This window comes from Rattus norvegicus, chromosome 2 (genome assembly GCF_021556685.1).
Source record: "Rattus norvegicus strain SHRSP/BbbUtx chromosome 2, alternate assembly SHRSP_T2T, whole genome shotgun sequence".
In the NCBI taxonomy this organism is placed as follows: Eukaryota; Metazoa; Chordata; class Mammalia; order Rodentia; family Muridae; genus Rattus; species Rattus norvegicus.
Genome location: NC_141535.1, coordinates 184699542 through 184713097, shown reverse-complemented (window position 1 = coordinate 184713097; position 13556 = coordinate 184699542). Strand labels below are relative to the sequence as shown.

Below are 13556 nucleotides of genomic sequence, written 5' to 3'. Positions count from 1 at the left end.
GAGTCTTCCTGCATAGCTCAACACCCTCCCCCACCCTTTTTTTGGGGGGGGGGATCGAACCCAGGGCCTTGCGCTCACTAGGCAAGCGCTCTACCACTGAGCTAAATCCCCAAACCCCCTCCCCCACCTTTTTAAGAGTTTTTTCTTTTGTATACAGTGTTTTGTCTGCATGTCAGAAGAGGGCATTGGATCTCACTCAGTATAGGTGGTTGTGAGCTGTCATGTGGTTGCTGGGAAGTGAACTCAGGACCTCTGGAAGAGTTTTCTTAACCTCTAAGCTATCATCTCTCCAGCCCTCAAAGCCATTTTTTTTTAATTCCTGGCCCTCTTGTCTCTGCCTCTGTGGTATCAAGATTATAGAGTGCCACAATGTTACCTGCTTAAGGCTGTTTTCTCTGTAAATTCTCTTAGACGATTTGAGAGATTTTGAACAAATATATAGGTCAAGGCCTTTTACCCAAATCCCTTGTAAAGCATAGGAACATTGGATAGCAAGTTTTGCCTTGAGTTTCACTGAAAATCAGTTAACCTGCCTACTACTTCTTCCTTTTATGCCTTAGAATCTTAACCAAAACCCTCGTACTTTGCTGCCCAAATTTTATGGACTGTACTGTGTGCAAGCAGGCGGCAAGAACATACGAATTGTGGTGATGAACAATCTCTTGCCTCGGTCAGTCAAAATGCATATGAAATATGATCTCAAGGGTTCAACTTACAAGCGGCGGGCTTCTCAGAAAGAACGAGAGAAGACTCTCCCCACCTTTAAAGACCTGGACTTCCTACAAGATATCCCCGATGGCCTTTTTTTAGATGCTGACATGTACAGTGCTCTATGTAAGACTCTGCAGCGTGACTGTCTGGTAAGTTGCTGTATTTTTCCTCTATTTCAGACACAGAAATCATTTTAATCAGAAGCCTTATAATTCTCTGGCATTGTGTTTATGGGAGCTGGAACTCAGACCATTAGCTCCCTCCCCGTGTCCTGGGCTGAATTTGTTTGTTTATTTTGAGGGAGTGGGTATGTGTGTGGGGACAGTGTGCAGTTGCACTTTGCTGTTTATATAGCACAGCTGAGCACAGGTGCCGTTGCTTGTGTACACGTGTATACTTGCCTGTCTGTGTATGGACATGTGAGATACTCTGAGACAGTATCTCACTAAACCTCATTCTTCTGTTGTTGTGACCCCAACCATAAAGTTATTTTTGTTACTACTTCATAACTGTAGTTTTGCTACTGTTAATAATCATAATATAAATATTTGTGTTGTGCAGTAGTCTTACGTAACCCCTGTGAAAGGATTGTTTGACTCCTGAAAAGGGTCAAGACTCATAAGTTGAGAACTGCTGGTCTAGGCCATCAGCATTATTCGTTCCATTTCCTGTTCTCCCAGCAAGCATTTCATTGCCTCTGACCTGTAGAAGATCCTCCTGACTCTGTTTCCCTAATTTGGGAATTACAAGTAAAAGCCATTATGCCCAGCTTTCTAAACCAGACAGACAGAGTGTAGAACAAGCTGGCCTCAAACTCGGAAATCTGCCTACTTCTGCCTTACAGTGCTGGAATTCAAAGTCTGCACACCACTCTTCAATGCCAAGTTGCCCCACTCCACCCCCGTTTCTCAGGAAATACCTGGACCCTCCATCCTGTGCAGCTTCTCCGTGTTTGTTCACTCTGCCTGCTTCCTCACTGATGCCCTCTGTTTGTCTGTCAGCCTCATGTCTATCTGTCTCAGTTTCAAAAGCTAGACAAGCACTCAACTAAATGAGCCAGTAGTTGTTGTAAGTTGTGCTCAGTCAGGTGTGGCCAGCCGTTGTTCACCTTCCTTCTGCATACCTACCATGCACCCTTGGCTGGACTGTACTGGAACTGTACTGCGCTGTGAGCCACGGGAGCTGAAGTGAGTAGGCCCTCCTCACTCTGTTCTAGGGAGCAGACAGGCTGTGGCAGATGCTGTTCAGGTCCTTGGTGTGATACAGCCTGCCTATTGTAACCGTCTTGCCCTTTCTGGCCTCTCATTGGCCACACCTGCCCTGTGTATTTCATATCAGCAACATCAGTATCCCTCCTTGAGCCTGGTGTGTTTCTTTCTCTAGCCCTTTGCAGTGGTATTTCCTTACCTCACTCACCTGGTCTTACTTTTATTTCCAGTTTGTTGTTCATGAGCCTATTTTTTTTTTTTTTTTTTTTTGGTTCTTTTTTTTGGAGCTGGGGACCGAACCCAGGGCCTTGCGCTTCCTAGGTAAGTGCTCTACCACTGAGCTAAATCCCCAGCCCCTTTTTTTTTTTTTTTTTTTTTTTTGGTTCTTTTTTCCGGAGCTGGGGACCGAACCCACGCTCTACCACTGAGCTAAATCCCCAACCCCTCATGAGCCTATTTTAGCGATCTTTTTAGCCTTCTCTGGTCTTTTATACAAACATTTGTACTATTTTGCTGTACTGTACTGCAGTTGTTTTTATATTTGTATTCAATAAATGTTGAACTAAATTGAAGCTGATTTTTTTTTTTTTTTTTTTTTTTTTGGTTCTTTTTTTCGGAGCTGGGGACCGAACCCAGGGCCTTGCGCTTCCTAGGCAAGCGCTCTACCACTGGAAGCTGATATTTTTGATAAAGTCCTGCCACACATCTTTTCTGACCCAGATCTGTCACTCATTCTTCTCTCCCCCTCCCCCATTTCTTGAGATTGGGTCTCAGGTAACCTAAGCTATCCCTGTTCTCCCTGTGTAACTGAGATGACCTTGATTCTTGCTCCTGCCTTCATCTTCCGAGTGCTGGGGTCGCAGGCTTATGTCACCACGCTCAGTTCATGTAATGCTTCACTGGGGATGGAGCTTAGATTTCCACCCATCCAGGTAAGCACTCTATCAGCTGAGCTATATCTCCAACCTATTGTGGGTACGTAGTCCTTGAAAAAGACAGAATTCTTTTCATAAATGACAAAGTGAACTCTTTTTTTTTTTTTTTAAAGATTTATTTTATTTATTATATATAAGTACACTGTAGCTGTCTTCAGATACACCAGAAGAGGGCATCGGATCTCTTTACAGATGGTTGTGAGCCACCATGTGGTTGCTGGGAATTGAACTCATGACCTCTGGAAGAACAGTCGGGTGTTCTTAACCACTGAGCCATCTCTCCAGCCCGACAAAGTGAACTCTTAAGAAATAAGTTGCTTTGCCTACTTTGGTGGCTTGGGCCTATAATTCCAATTACTTGGAGGTTTTATCAAAAGAAAGAACCACAAGTTTAAGGACAACATGGGGAACTTGGTGAGACCTTAGCTCACAATGTAGAGGGTAAAAGGAGACTGGGGATGTAGCTTAGTGATAAATACTAGAAACCTGTATCCAGTCTCCAGTACTGCAAAACAAAACAAACAACAAAGTTCTATTATTCAAATGGGAGAGAGGTAAGGAAAGGAGTATAAAGACCTAGTAAAAAGAGAGATGACACTGGTGAGAACCTGAAAGAAGTCTTGACAGCTCCCAAATGTTGATCCTGACCTTTCTCCGGTTAGGTGCTGCAGAGCTTCAAGATTATGGACTATAGCCTGTTGATGTCCATCCACAACATGGATCATGCCCAGCGAGAGCCCATGAACAGCGAAACACAATACTCAGTTGACACTCGCAGACCAGCCCCGCAGAAGGCTCTCTATTCCACAGCTATGGAGTCCATCCAGGGCGAGGCTCGCCGGGGCGGCACTGTGGAGACTGAGGACCAGTGAGTGTGCTTAGAAGCAGCAGCCAGTCACACATATGCTCACAGTACTTTTTCTTGAAGGAACCTAGCTTCTGGGAAAGAGTAGCTTTGATCTGACAGTGAGACCAACAGCACTAATGCTCATGGAGCCATTGACTTTTTTTTTTTAAAGGAATTATTTATTTATTATATGTGAGTACACTGTCGCTGTCTTCAGACACACCAGAAGAGGGCATCGGATCTCATTACAGATGGTTGTGAGCCACCATGTGGTTGCTGGGAATTGAACTCAGGACCTCTGGAAGAGCAGTTGGGTGCTCTTAACCACTGAGCCATCTCTTAAAAGAATAGAAGAGGAAAGAAAAATGTCTGAGTTTGTAGTACATCTGGGAGAGCCGTCTAGGATGAAAAGATTGAAAATGTTGTTAATACTTGAAACCTAGGTGCACATTATAAATCACATTAGTAATTGTATTACAGCACATTTTCAGCCAAAGGCCTCTTTCTTACTGTCTTAGGTTTGTCCAATGATTACAGTTACTGAAAGTTTCAGTTGGTTTCATGTTTTAGATGCCTTAGAACATGACTGCCAGGGAAAGTGTCTGACTGGGAACAAATTAGGAAACAAAAGTACCAGCATGTTTGTTTTTAATTGGGGACTAGTCCAAAATTGGTGTGTAGTGGTGATTTTAGTCTTGTTGATGGGGCTCTGTGGGAGCAATACAAGGAGGTCGTGTGCTTACTCAGAGGGGCGTGGTCTGGGAGATGAGGTCGGCTCTTCGCTCTATGTCTGGATTTGACTACACTTAGAAGGAGCCTCCCTTTGATAGTGAACACATTTTCCTAACTCTCTTCATTTTGTTTCTCCAGCATGGGTGGCATCCCTGCCAGAAACAACAAAGGGGAAAGGCTCCTGCTTTACATTGGCATCATTGATATTCTGCAGTCCTACAGGTGAGGGCGTGTGGATCACAGATAGGACAGAGGGTGCATGGAGCTGGTCATTCATGACTTTTCCATTTTTTATTTACTTCTTTCTATTTATTTTTCCATTTTGTCAAAGTGTTTTGCCTTTTGCTTATGTCTGTGTACCACTCTAATGTGCCTGCAGAGCTTAGAGAAAGGCATTGGAATCCCCTAGGACTGGAGTTAAAGGTGTTTGTGAGCTACCTGTGGGTGCTGGGAACTGTGCCTAGATCCTCTCTGCAAGAGCAGCAAGTGCTCCTCACTGCTAAGCAGCCTCTCCAGTCCCACATACTTCTTTTAGATGTATTCTTTGTAAAGTTCTTCATGGTGCAAGAACCATGAGTCACAGTCTGGTTACCCATAGATTTTAGGTGGGTTTATTCCCTGGTTTTTGTGCCTCACCACCTCTTCAGCATGATGTGTACTCTGTGGCATGCTTAGTCTGTCCTCAGATAGAAGCACAGAGTGGAACACTCCCTCTGCCTTGACTTTGTGTGAGAAACCTGTGGGTTGAATCATGTTCCACATAAGGAGATAGCTAGAAGTACAGTCTCATTTCCACAGAGGAGAAATAAGATCTCTGTGTTATGTAAAAACGCACAGCCTGTGCAAGGAAGAGGCTGTGTCAGTGAGGGAGGAGCTGCGAATGTTAGACTCCATTTTGTTCCTGGCACATTTGCAGTACTGAAGCAGACTGATCTTTATTTAATATTTGACTTACTGATTATTATCTAACTAAAACTTTTTTTTACATGTATTTGCTTATTGTATATGTTTGTAAGTGTTTATACTACAGCCAGCATGTGGAGGCCAGAGGACAGCTGTGGGGTCGGTTCTCTTGATCGAGTGGATTCTGGGGATTGGACTCAGGCCTTGAGACTTGGTGGCAAGCACTTTTACCCACTGAGCCATCTCACCCCATCTTACGCAAGAGTAGCTATACTGTCCCAGTCCTATCCACCCAGTCCTCCTCTCTCTCTCTCTCTCTCTCTTGGTTTGTGGTTTGTTGTGGGCTTTGTTTCTGTTTTTCAGACAAGGCCTCACATCAGAGCTCAGGCAGACCTGGGCTCAGAGCATGCTTGGCAGCAGGCATGTGCCACCTCACTTACTCTGCCTTTTCCAGCACTTGAACCCAGGCCTCTGTGTTTAGGCAAGTGTTCCCTCCTGCTCCTCTGGTTAGGGACTAAGACATTGGCCTTCCCCACGACAGGGTCATGGACTTAACTAGAAGCAGCATTGGTCTGTGGAATAAGTACTGCCTTGCCAGTTTTCGGGGAAGCCAGTATACATGTGGGTGTGCTGCCCAGTGTTTATCTGAGGTTTTCTGGTATATATCATGGCCTCTTTAAGTCCTCTAAAATAATAATAATTATTACAGTCTTTGATTTAAAGACAATGTGTGATGCCCGTTTTTCTTCAGGTTTGTTAAGAAGTTGGAGCACTCTTGGAAAGCCCTGGTCCATGATGGGGTGAGTGTGAAGTCAGCTAAAGGCCTTCCTCACTTCTCCATTTCCTACCATTTGCCCCTCAGTTTCTTCCTGTTTTTGTTTTGTTTTGTTTTGTTGTTTTTTGTTTTTAATAAAATTTTTCATTTATGGGTTTTACCCTTCTGGTAGGGTTTCAGTCTAAGAGAACATGCTCTTGGATGACACAGCCTCCTGCTGGGCCTGTTTCTCTGTAGTTGTGCCTCCTGTTCAACAGGATATAGCCTCTTTCCTGCTTAACCCTGTAGCCATGTCTCCTTTTCCACAGGACACGGTGTCAGTACATCGTCCAGGCTTCTATGCTGAACGGTTCCAGCGCTTCATGTGCAACACAGTGTTCAAGAAGATTCCCTGTAAGTGGCTTCTACCAGATGATCCCCCAGTGGCTCCCTTACCCCAAGACATGGGGGGCAAGACTCCTCTGTCAGGGAGCTGCCAAGGCCAGGGGCGTCTCCTGCTCTGCCTTCATCCCGTGAGCGCTGCTTCTCGTCCTTGTGTCAGTCACTGTCTGTCCCAGTCGTTTCCGAGTTGCTGCTCCCCTCTGGCTCTCCCTACATGTATTGTCGAGGTGAGGGCTATTTCTGGGGCATTGGTGGTCTGGAAAAAATGTGTAGCTGTGGATATAGGCCACGTGACAGAGGCTCAGGTATCTAGAAGCAGACTTTTGTGTAGGAAGGACTGGCAAGGATGTTAGCAGTAGTCTTACTTTTCTTCCACATCCAGATGTCAGGAGTTTTCAGATTAGTTCGAGTGGTTGAAGCTTTGCTGGCAGCTGTTGAAGGAAGCTTTAGTTGTTCTGTCAACTTTCTGGATCCAGAAGTACCAGTGTTCCTTTTTTCAAACGTGCTGTTAGTGACACTGGCAGATACCAGGTCCTCCTCCTGTGCTCTCAGCATAGGCAGGAGTTGCTCCATAGTGTGTGGTGGGAGAGACTCAGACACTGTAGACAGCCTACAGGCCGCACAGTGAAGCAGTACTGGGGATTTCCGTGCTGCTGCTAGGAAGGGGTGGAGATGGTCACCAGAGGGTTTCCTGGATGATGTTGATGAAGAACAGGACTATTCGATCAGTGAGAGCCAAGCCAGAGGGCACTGTGCATGTGTCACTTTCCTCTTTGTAAAGTGAGGTGACTCGACCCTCTTCTCTGGGTAGTACTTTGTAAGCCATCTTTCTACACTAACCCTTTTTCTGCCTTTGCTCCAGAACAACTTTGGGTGTGTGTTCGTTGGTGTCTGTCTTGGTGACGGTTTCTTAGGCAGGTGCTAAGTAGGCTCTCTCTCTCCCTTTTGAAGTGAAGCCTTCTCCTACCAAAAAGTTTCGGTCTGGCCCATCTTTCTCTCGGCGATCAGGCCCCAGCGGCAACTCCTGCACTCCTTCCCAGCCGACAGCCTCTGGGGAACACAAAGCACAAGTGACTACGAAGGCGGAAGTGGAGCCAGGTCAGCTCAGGGCTGGGGTCCCCTCGCACTGGACACATTCCTGCTCCTGAGCCCTGTCTTCTCTCCTTAGGGCCTCTGTGCCCTGCTTCTGTGCAGTGAAAACTGACCCGCCTTGCTGGGGGTTGGTTTTTGTTTTGTTTTGTTTTTTTGGTTTGGTTTGTTTTTTTTTGTTTTTGTTTTTGGTTTTTTTTTGTTTGTTTGTTTGTTTTTGTCTTTGTTTTTTGGTTTGGTTTGGTTTGATTTGGCTTTCGTTTTTTTCCAGACAGGGTTTCTCTGTGTAGCCCTGGCTGTCCTAGAACTCAATCTGTAGACCAAGCTGGCCTGCAACTCAGAGGGATCAGCCTGCCTCTGCCTCTTAAATGCTGGGATTAAAGGCTTGTGCCACCACTGCCCAGCTGCCCTTTGTCCTGAGCCACAGTCTCACTATGCAGCCTAAGCTGTCCTGGAATTCACTGTGTATGTACCCAAGCTCACCTCAGCCTCAAGACCCTTTTTTCTTAGCCTCCCAGGTACTGGGATTACCGGAGTGAGTCACCATGTCCTTGAGTTACTATACATCTTCCCGTTTTTTTTCTGACCACACAGTCTTTGATTTATTGATTTATTCTTTATTCATTGATTGATTTCAGTTTCCTTTTTCTACAGATATACACCTTGGGCGTCCTGATGTCTTACCTCAGACTCCACCGTTGGAGGAGATAAGTGAGGGTTCACCTGTTCCTGGTCCCAGTTTCTCACCTGCAGTTGGACAACCTTTGCAAATACTAAATTTGAGGTTGGTTTCCTGACTCTTTACTCCAGATAATCTGTTTTTTCAGGTCATCAGAAATCTTTGTTTTTATGTGTTTTAAGAGTCTATGCTGGCTGGATGTTGTGGTGCACTGGGGAGGCAGGGCAGGTGGATCTCTGAGTTTGAAACCAGCCTGACCTACATGGTGAGTGCTAAGACAGCCAGGGCTACAAGAGAGACCCTGTCTAAGAAGAGAGAGAGAGAGTTTGGCTCGTTGGTAGACTTGAAACAATCTCCCTGAGTAGCCTAAGCTTACCTCAAATGGGCAGTCCTTCTCTGTCAGTGCCCTACGTCCTGGAACTGCAATCCTTTGGGTGCTGTCACATCTGTTAACAGCCAAGCATTCAAGAGGTGAATATCATCATGGCTTAATTTTGTTACCTAGTATGTTATCTATTACTTCATAATAAATTTTACCACACTTAGTGACTTAAAATAAAAAACAACTGGGTGTTTGGGGCACACCTTTAGTCTCAGTACTAGGGAGGTAAGAGGCAGGAAGATAAAGCAAGTCTGAGCTGTATAAGACCTTGTCTCAAAGAACAAAGCTAAACAAAAACCGTATGTCATAGTTTCTTGGGTTAGGAATCCATATTTAGCGTATGTAGGTCTTGGCTAAGATTTCTCATGAGATGGTAATGAAGCTGTTGGTCAGGAGTAGGATCATGTGCTCAAATGGGAGGGTGACCTTCTAAGCTCACTGGTGTGGTTGTTACTTAGTTCCCTGCTGGTGCATAGCTGAAGAGACCCATCTGTTTGATACTTGGGCCTCTTCACTAGGTAACTCAGAACATCACTGCTACCTTCTCTGTCAGTGTGTGTGTGTGTGTGTGTGTGTGTGTGTGTGTGTGAGAGAGAGAGAGGGGGGGGGTGTCTAAGTAGAAACTATAGAATTCTTAGACCCTGATCTCGGAAGTACTAGAATGCTATCAGCTGTGCTGTGTTTCATTATAATGACTCAAGGCGCTGACTGCTGACAGCAGGGTAATGGGAGCCTTATCTGAACTGTCTGACTTGAAGCCTAAGCTCAGCCGTCCCCGAACTGGCACTGCACCTGGCTTAGCTGTTTAAGTTTGATCTCAAGACCTCAGGCATGGTGGACAAGCATATTGCCTCTGGGCTATGTTTCCATTGGAGGGTTTTTTAGGGTAACAGCACATGGGGAATTTTTGTATTATGTATTACATAATGTTACTTCAGAATTTAGCAGTTAGAAATAACAGACAGACTTGTTTTCTGTGGGTCAGCAGTCTAGGTGACTTAGCTTGGATGCCTTTGGCTCAGGGGATTTCCATTGGTTACAGTGAAACTCGGGCAAGGCATCGTGTCTTACCTCAGTGCTGGGGCATGAAGTGTAGCCATAGAACATGGAACTTGCACTTGAGATCGGGTGCTCATCCCCAGCACCGCAGAAGAGAAGAAAGTTTGAGCCAAACATGGTGCACACACAACCCCATCGTTTGGGAGGCAAAGGCAGGAGAACTGCCTTGAGGCCAGCCTCACTGTATGGAGTTACCGCCAAGGAAACCCTGCCTCAAAACAAACAAAAAATTGGGGAAGGAGCTGGGGAGAGCAGCGAGGATCACCTTCCTGGCTCAGTTACTCGGAAAAGCCTTGAAGGAGTCAGATCCTGCCAACATCCACGTAACTGAGCCTGGAAGGTGATCAACTGCTGTAGCCAGGCACAGCGGCACGTGCCTGTGATTGCAGCATGTGAGGAAGGGAAGCAGAAGAGTCACCCTCGGCTACTAACAAACTACCCCAGTTACTTGAGAGGCTGTCTGGAAAAAAACTACAAAAAAATTACTTAATTGAACAATGGTGCTTCTAACTCTATTAGCTTTAGACCATTGAGATAGCTTAGCCTTTAAAGGTGTTTGCTATTAATCCTGATGACCTCTGTTTGGTCTTCAAAACCCATATGGTGTAGAGAGAGAACTGATTCTGTGGTTTGTCCTCTGACCCCAACAGTGTGTGCAGGAACACACACACCCCCACAAATGAAAACAGTTTTTAAATCTAGCAGCTTCTTCTGTTATCGTGAGCTTTTTTAGTTTGGAGTTTGTTTTGGTTTGATTTTGGTTTTGCTTTTTTGACACAGGGTGTCTCGGGGTAGCCTTGGCTGTCCTAGAACTCATTCTATAGATCAGGTTAGCCTCAGACTTGAGATCTACCTGCCTTTGCCTCCCAATGCTGGGATTAAAGGTGTGCACCACTATCTGGCTGGAGACTAAACCTGTTTTTATGTCAGTCACTGAGCACTCTACCATCATAGTACACCTCTAGTTTTCTTGGTTTGTTTGTTAGACAGGCTAGAATGCAAAGACTCTACCTACTGTGTGCTGTGGTTAAAGGTGTGTTCCACCACACTTTGGTCTTTTTGACTTTGTATTTTGAAGTGGTATCTCATAAGGTTGCCCAGAATTGCCTTGAAGGCACTTTCTAGATACATAGACACATTCGTTGAGCTAGCAGTCCTCCTCCTTATCCTCCACATAGCTGGGAGTGTAAGCATGCACCACCGTGACTGTTATATTTCGTAGTGTCTTAGGTTTTCTTTTCTGTGACGTTGGTCTCTCCTCCATCCTTGGTGTGAGTTTCAGGGATCACACTCGGTGCCAAGGCTTGTGCAGCAGGCACCTTTTACACACTTGAGTCTCTTCAGCCCTGTGTTGTTCTCTGCATCTAAATGAAATGTGAAGAGGTAATATGATTGATCTTGGAGGACATGCTGGGGACAGAAGCCAGGACTATGGGTCCTGTACGAGTGTTCTGCTTCAAGCTACTCCAGAAGCGCCCTTTGTCCTCTAATTCTTTGCCATTTTATTTCCTTCTTTTAGTTCAACCTTGGAAAAGCTTGATGTTGCAGAGTCAGAACTCACCCATGTAAGTGTCTTGAATCTAGGGGTGCTTGGAGGGTATGAAGTGGGTCACTGACAGAATGGAGCAAAACGTTGATTGGGAAATACTGATGTACTCTTGAACCTTGCTTCTAAAGAGTTGTATGATCAGACAGAGTGACACACACTATTAATTCCAGTACTTGGGAGGCAGAATTTGAGGCCAACCTGGTCTTTCCAGGCTTGTCAAGGCTGCATAGTGAGATCCTGTCTCCAAAAAGTAGAAAGGTTTTGTGGTTTTAAAACTTTATACTTGAAAACTGAAGCCAAAAAGAGGAGGAAATAAAGTCAGATTTGCTAGCTAGGATGAGACAGTCTTCAATTCTGCTCCTGCCTCCTCGTCTGCTGTCCATGGTGAACTTTCTATTTTCTCTGTTCAGTGAGCAGCGAGCCTTGGAAGACCTGAGACAAGACTCCGCTATGGCTTTGATCCCAAGATGGCAGCCCTTGCCCCAGGAATGCTGAGTCGTCTTCTCGGTCATCAACAGAGGAGAGAATGTGGAGCTAGCAGGGCTCTGTCTCTGTCTCCCCTTCCTCTGGGCAGTAGTGCCTTTGACAGTTGAGGACAACATCGTCCCCACCACTCCAGAGTGGGTGGCATGAATTTTCCACTGCCTGCCATGGCTTCTATAGCTGACTATTTTCAAACCCCCATTCTTTGTGCTGGACGCGGGGTTGCTGGCCTAGGTGGTTTCCTCCTCTTTACCTTTCACCTGGAGCTGGACTCTTAATCTCCTCAGGACAGACTGGCTGGACATTGCTCCTACCTTCGATCCTCCCGCTGGTCTTTGAGACTCCCAATGATTTTATGAAGGTGTTTGGGAGGAGAGTGAGGACGGTCCTTACTCCCAGGCTAGTTTTTTCCTTAAAAAAGGAAAGAAACACAAAGAGCACACAGTGTAAGTTTGAGCCAGTCTCAGATAAACGTTCTTGTATAGAAGAGCCCGAGTGTTCGTGAAGTAGAAAGGCTGGGGCTGCCCCGCCAGCAGCTGCTCTCTGTCTCCCTCACTTAGGGCTGAGGGAGTAGACAGGGGCGTGGCTACACGTACCCTTTTTTAAAGACAGTGGGGCAGCCATGTTAGGAGAGTGGACCTTAGCAGGACCCTACTCACTGCCAGGTCATACAGTTACTACTTACTATTCTGCGATTTGGAATGTATCCTAATAGTTTTTCTAAATATAAAGAATTATCAAATGATTTTAGACCATTCTCCAAAGGAGATTTCTTTGTTCTTCCTATATTTTCCAACAGTATTCTGCTCTTTGTGGAGCTACGGTGGAGGGAGATGTTTGTGTCTGTTTAACAGGCAGTCCGTATCTATGAGGCTAGAGAATATTTTCTTAAACTCCTGGGGAGCCACAGACTTCCTTCTGTAAGGTTGTCGCCATGCCACCTGGCCTGCCCCTTCCTCTGTAGAGAAGCTGGAAACAGGGCCACGGAGCCCTCTCCTTCCTCTCAGTTACGGCCCATCTGGTCCTACGGTGGGGCAGTGCATGGTGTTTGAGGCCAGCTGTGGAAATCCCACATTAGCTCCTTCTCCATCCCGTCTCACCCTGACAGCAGGTTAGCCAGCCCCACGTAACTGTCTATATTAGACGCCCCAGCCGGCTTCCGGCTGCCTGTCTTTGCTGCCATGTTCTTTTTTACAAGAAGGAAAGAAACAGTTTCTTGCTATTTTTTTTCATAATTTACTATTTATGATGTATTTAAGTGTTTTATTCAGGACAGAGTTCTGTAAGGGGTGGGAGGGAGTATTTGAGGGAGGGCTGGGGACTTAGAGAGGACATGGGATTCAGCATTTTTATGGAGTGTTACTATTTGCCTCTACTTTGTATTGTTGAGAAATGACAAATGCAGTATAAATAATAAATATCTGGTTTTACTGTATCGGTTCTATCAGCTGTTTAGACCTATTTTTAAATGCTTTTATTAGTGTGGGAGTCATGATTTCATTACATTTTCATACATGTACATACATAATTACAGGATCATCCTCACCTCCTGGTCGCCCTTTCTCGAGACCTGTTTGTTTTTCTGGGCTTAGCTGTTGGGAGCTTTGAGCGCATGCCTGACTGCCTTACCCCAGCCGGTATTCATCTTCCCTCCGTTCTAGCTCCTCCTCCACCCAGACTCAGTGTTGTTAAATCTTCACCCAGCCTTCAGCTTACTAACTCAAGCTGCGAGCAGCGGCTTCAGCTCCAGCCGTACATCCCCCAGCATCAGAGCAGTATGAATCCAAAGCTCGGAGTTCACTCAGAAAGTGATAAATGTGGAG

The 13556-nt window shown here is 45.6% G+C and overlaps 1 protein-coding gene across 5 annotated transcripts in view; it reads left to right on the top strand.

The window, feature by feature from the left end:
- The window catches only part of Pip5k1a (phosphatidylinositol-4-phosphate 5-kinase, type 1, alpha), a 43202-nt gene extending 30034 nt beyond the window's left edge, over window positions 1-13168 (top strand). For all 5 annotated transcript variants that reach the window (NM_001042621.3, NM_001439692.1, NM_001439691.1 and 2 more), the window contains 9 exon segments: window positions 561-860; window positions 3517-3722; window positions 4572-4655; window positions 6088-6136; window positions 6420-6504; window positions 7444-7590; window positions 8236-8365; window positions 11221-11266; window positions 11661-13168. In NM_001042621.3, the coding sequence (NP_001036086.2) occupies window positions 561-860; window positions 3517-3722; window positions 4572-4655; window positions 6088-6136; window positions 6420-6504; window positions 7444-7590; window positions 8236-8365; window positions 11221-11266; window positions 11661-11663 (1050 nt within the window). In that variant the 3' untranslated portion in view covers window positions 11664-13168.
- Window positions 13169-13556: the final 388 nt, after the last annotated feature.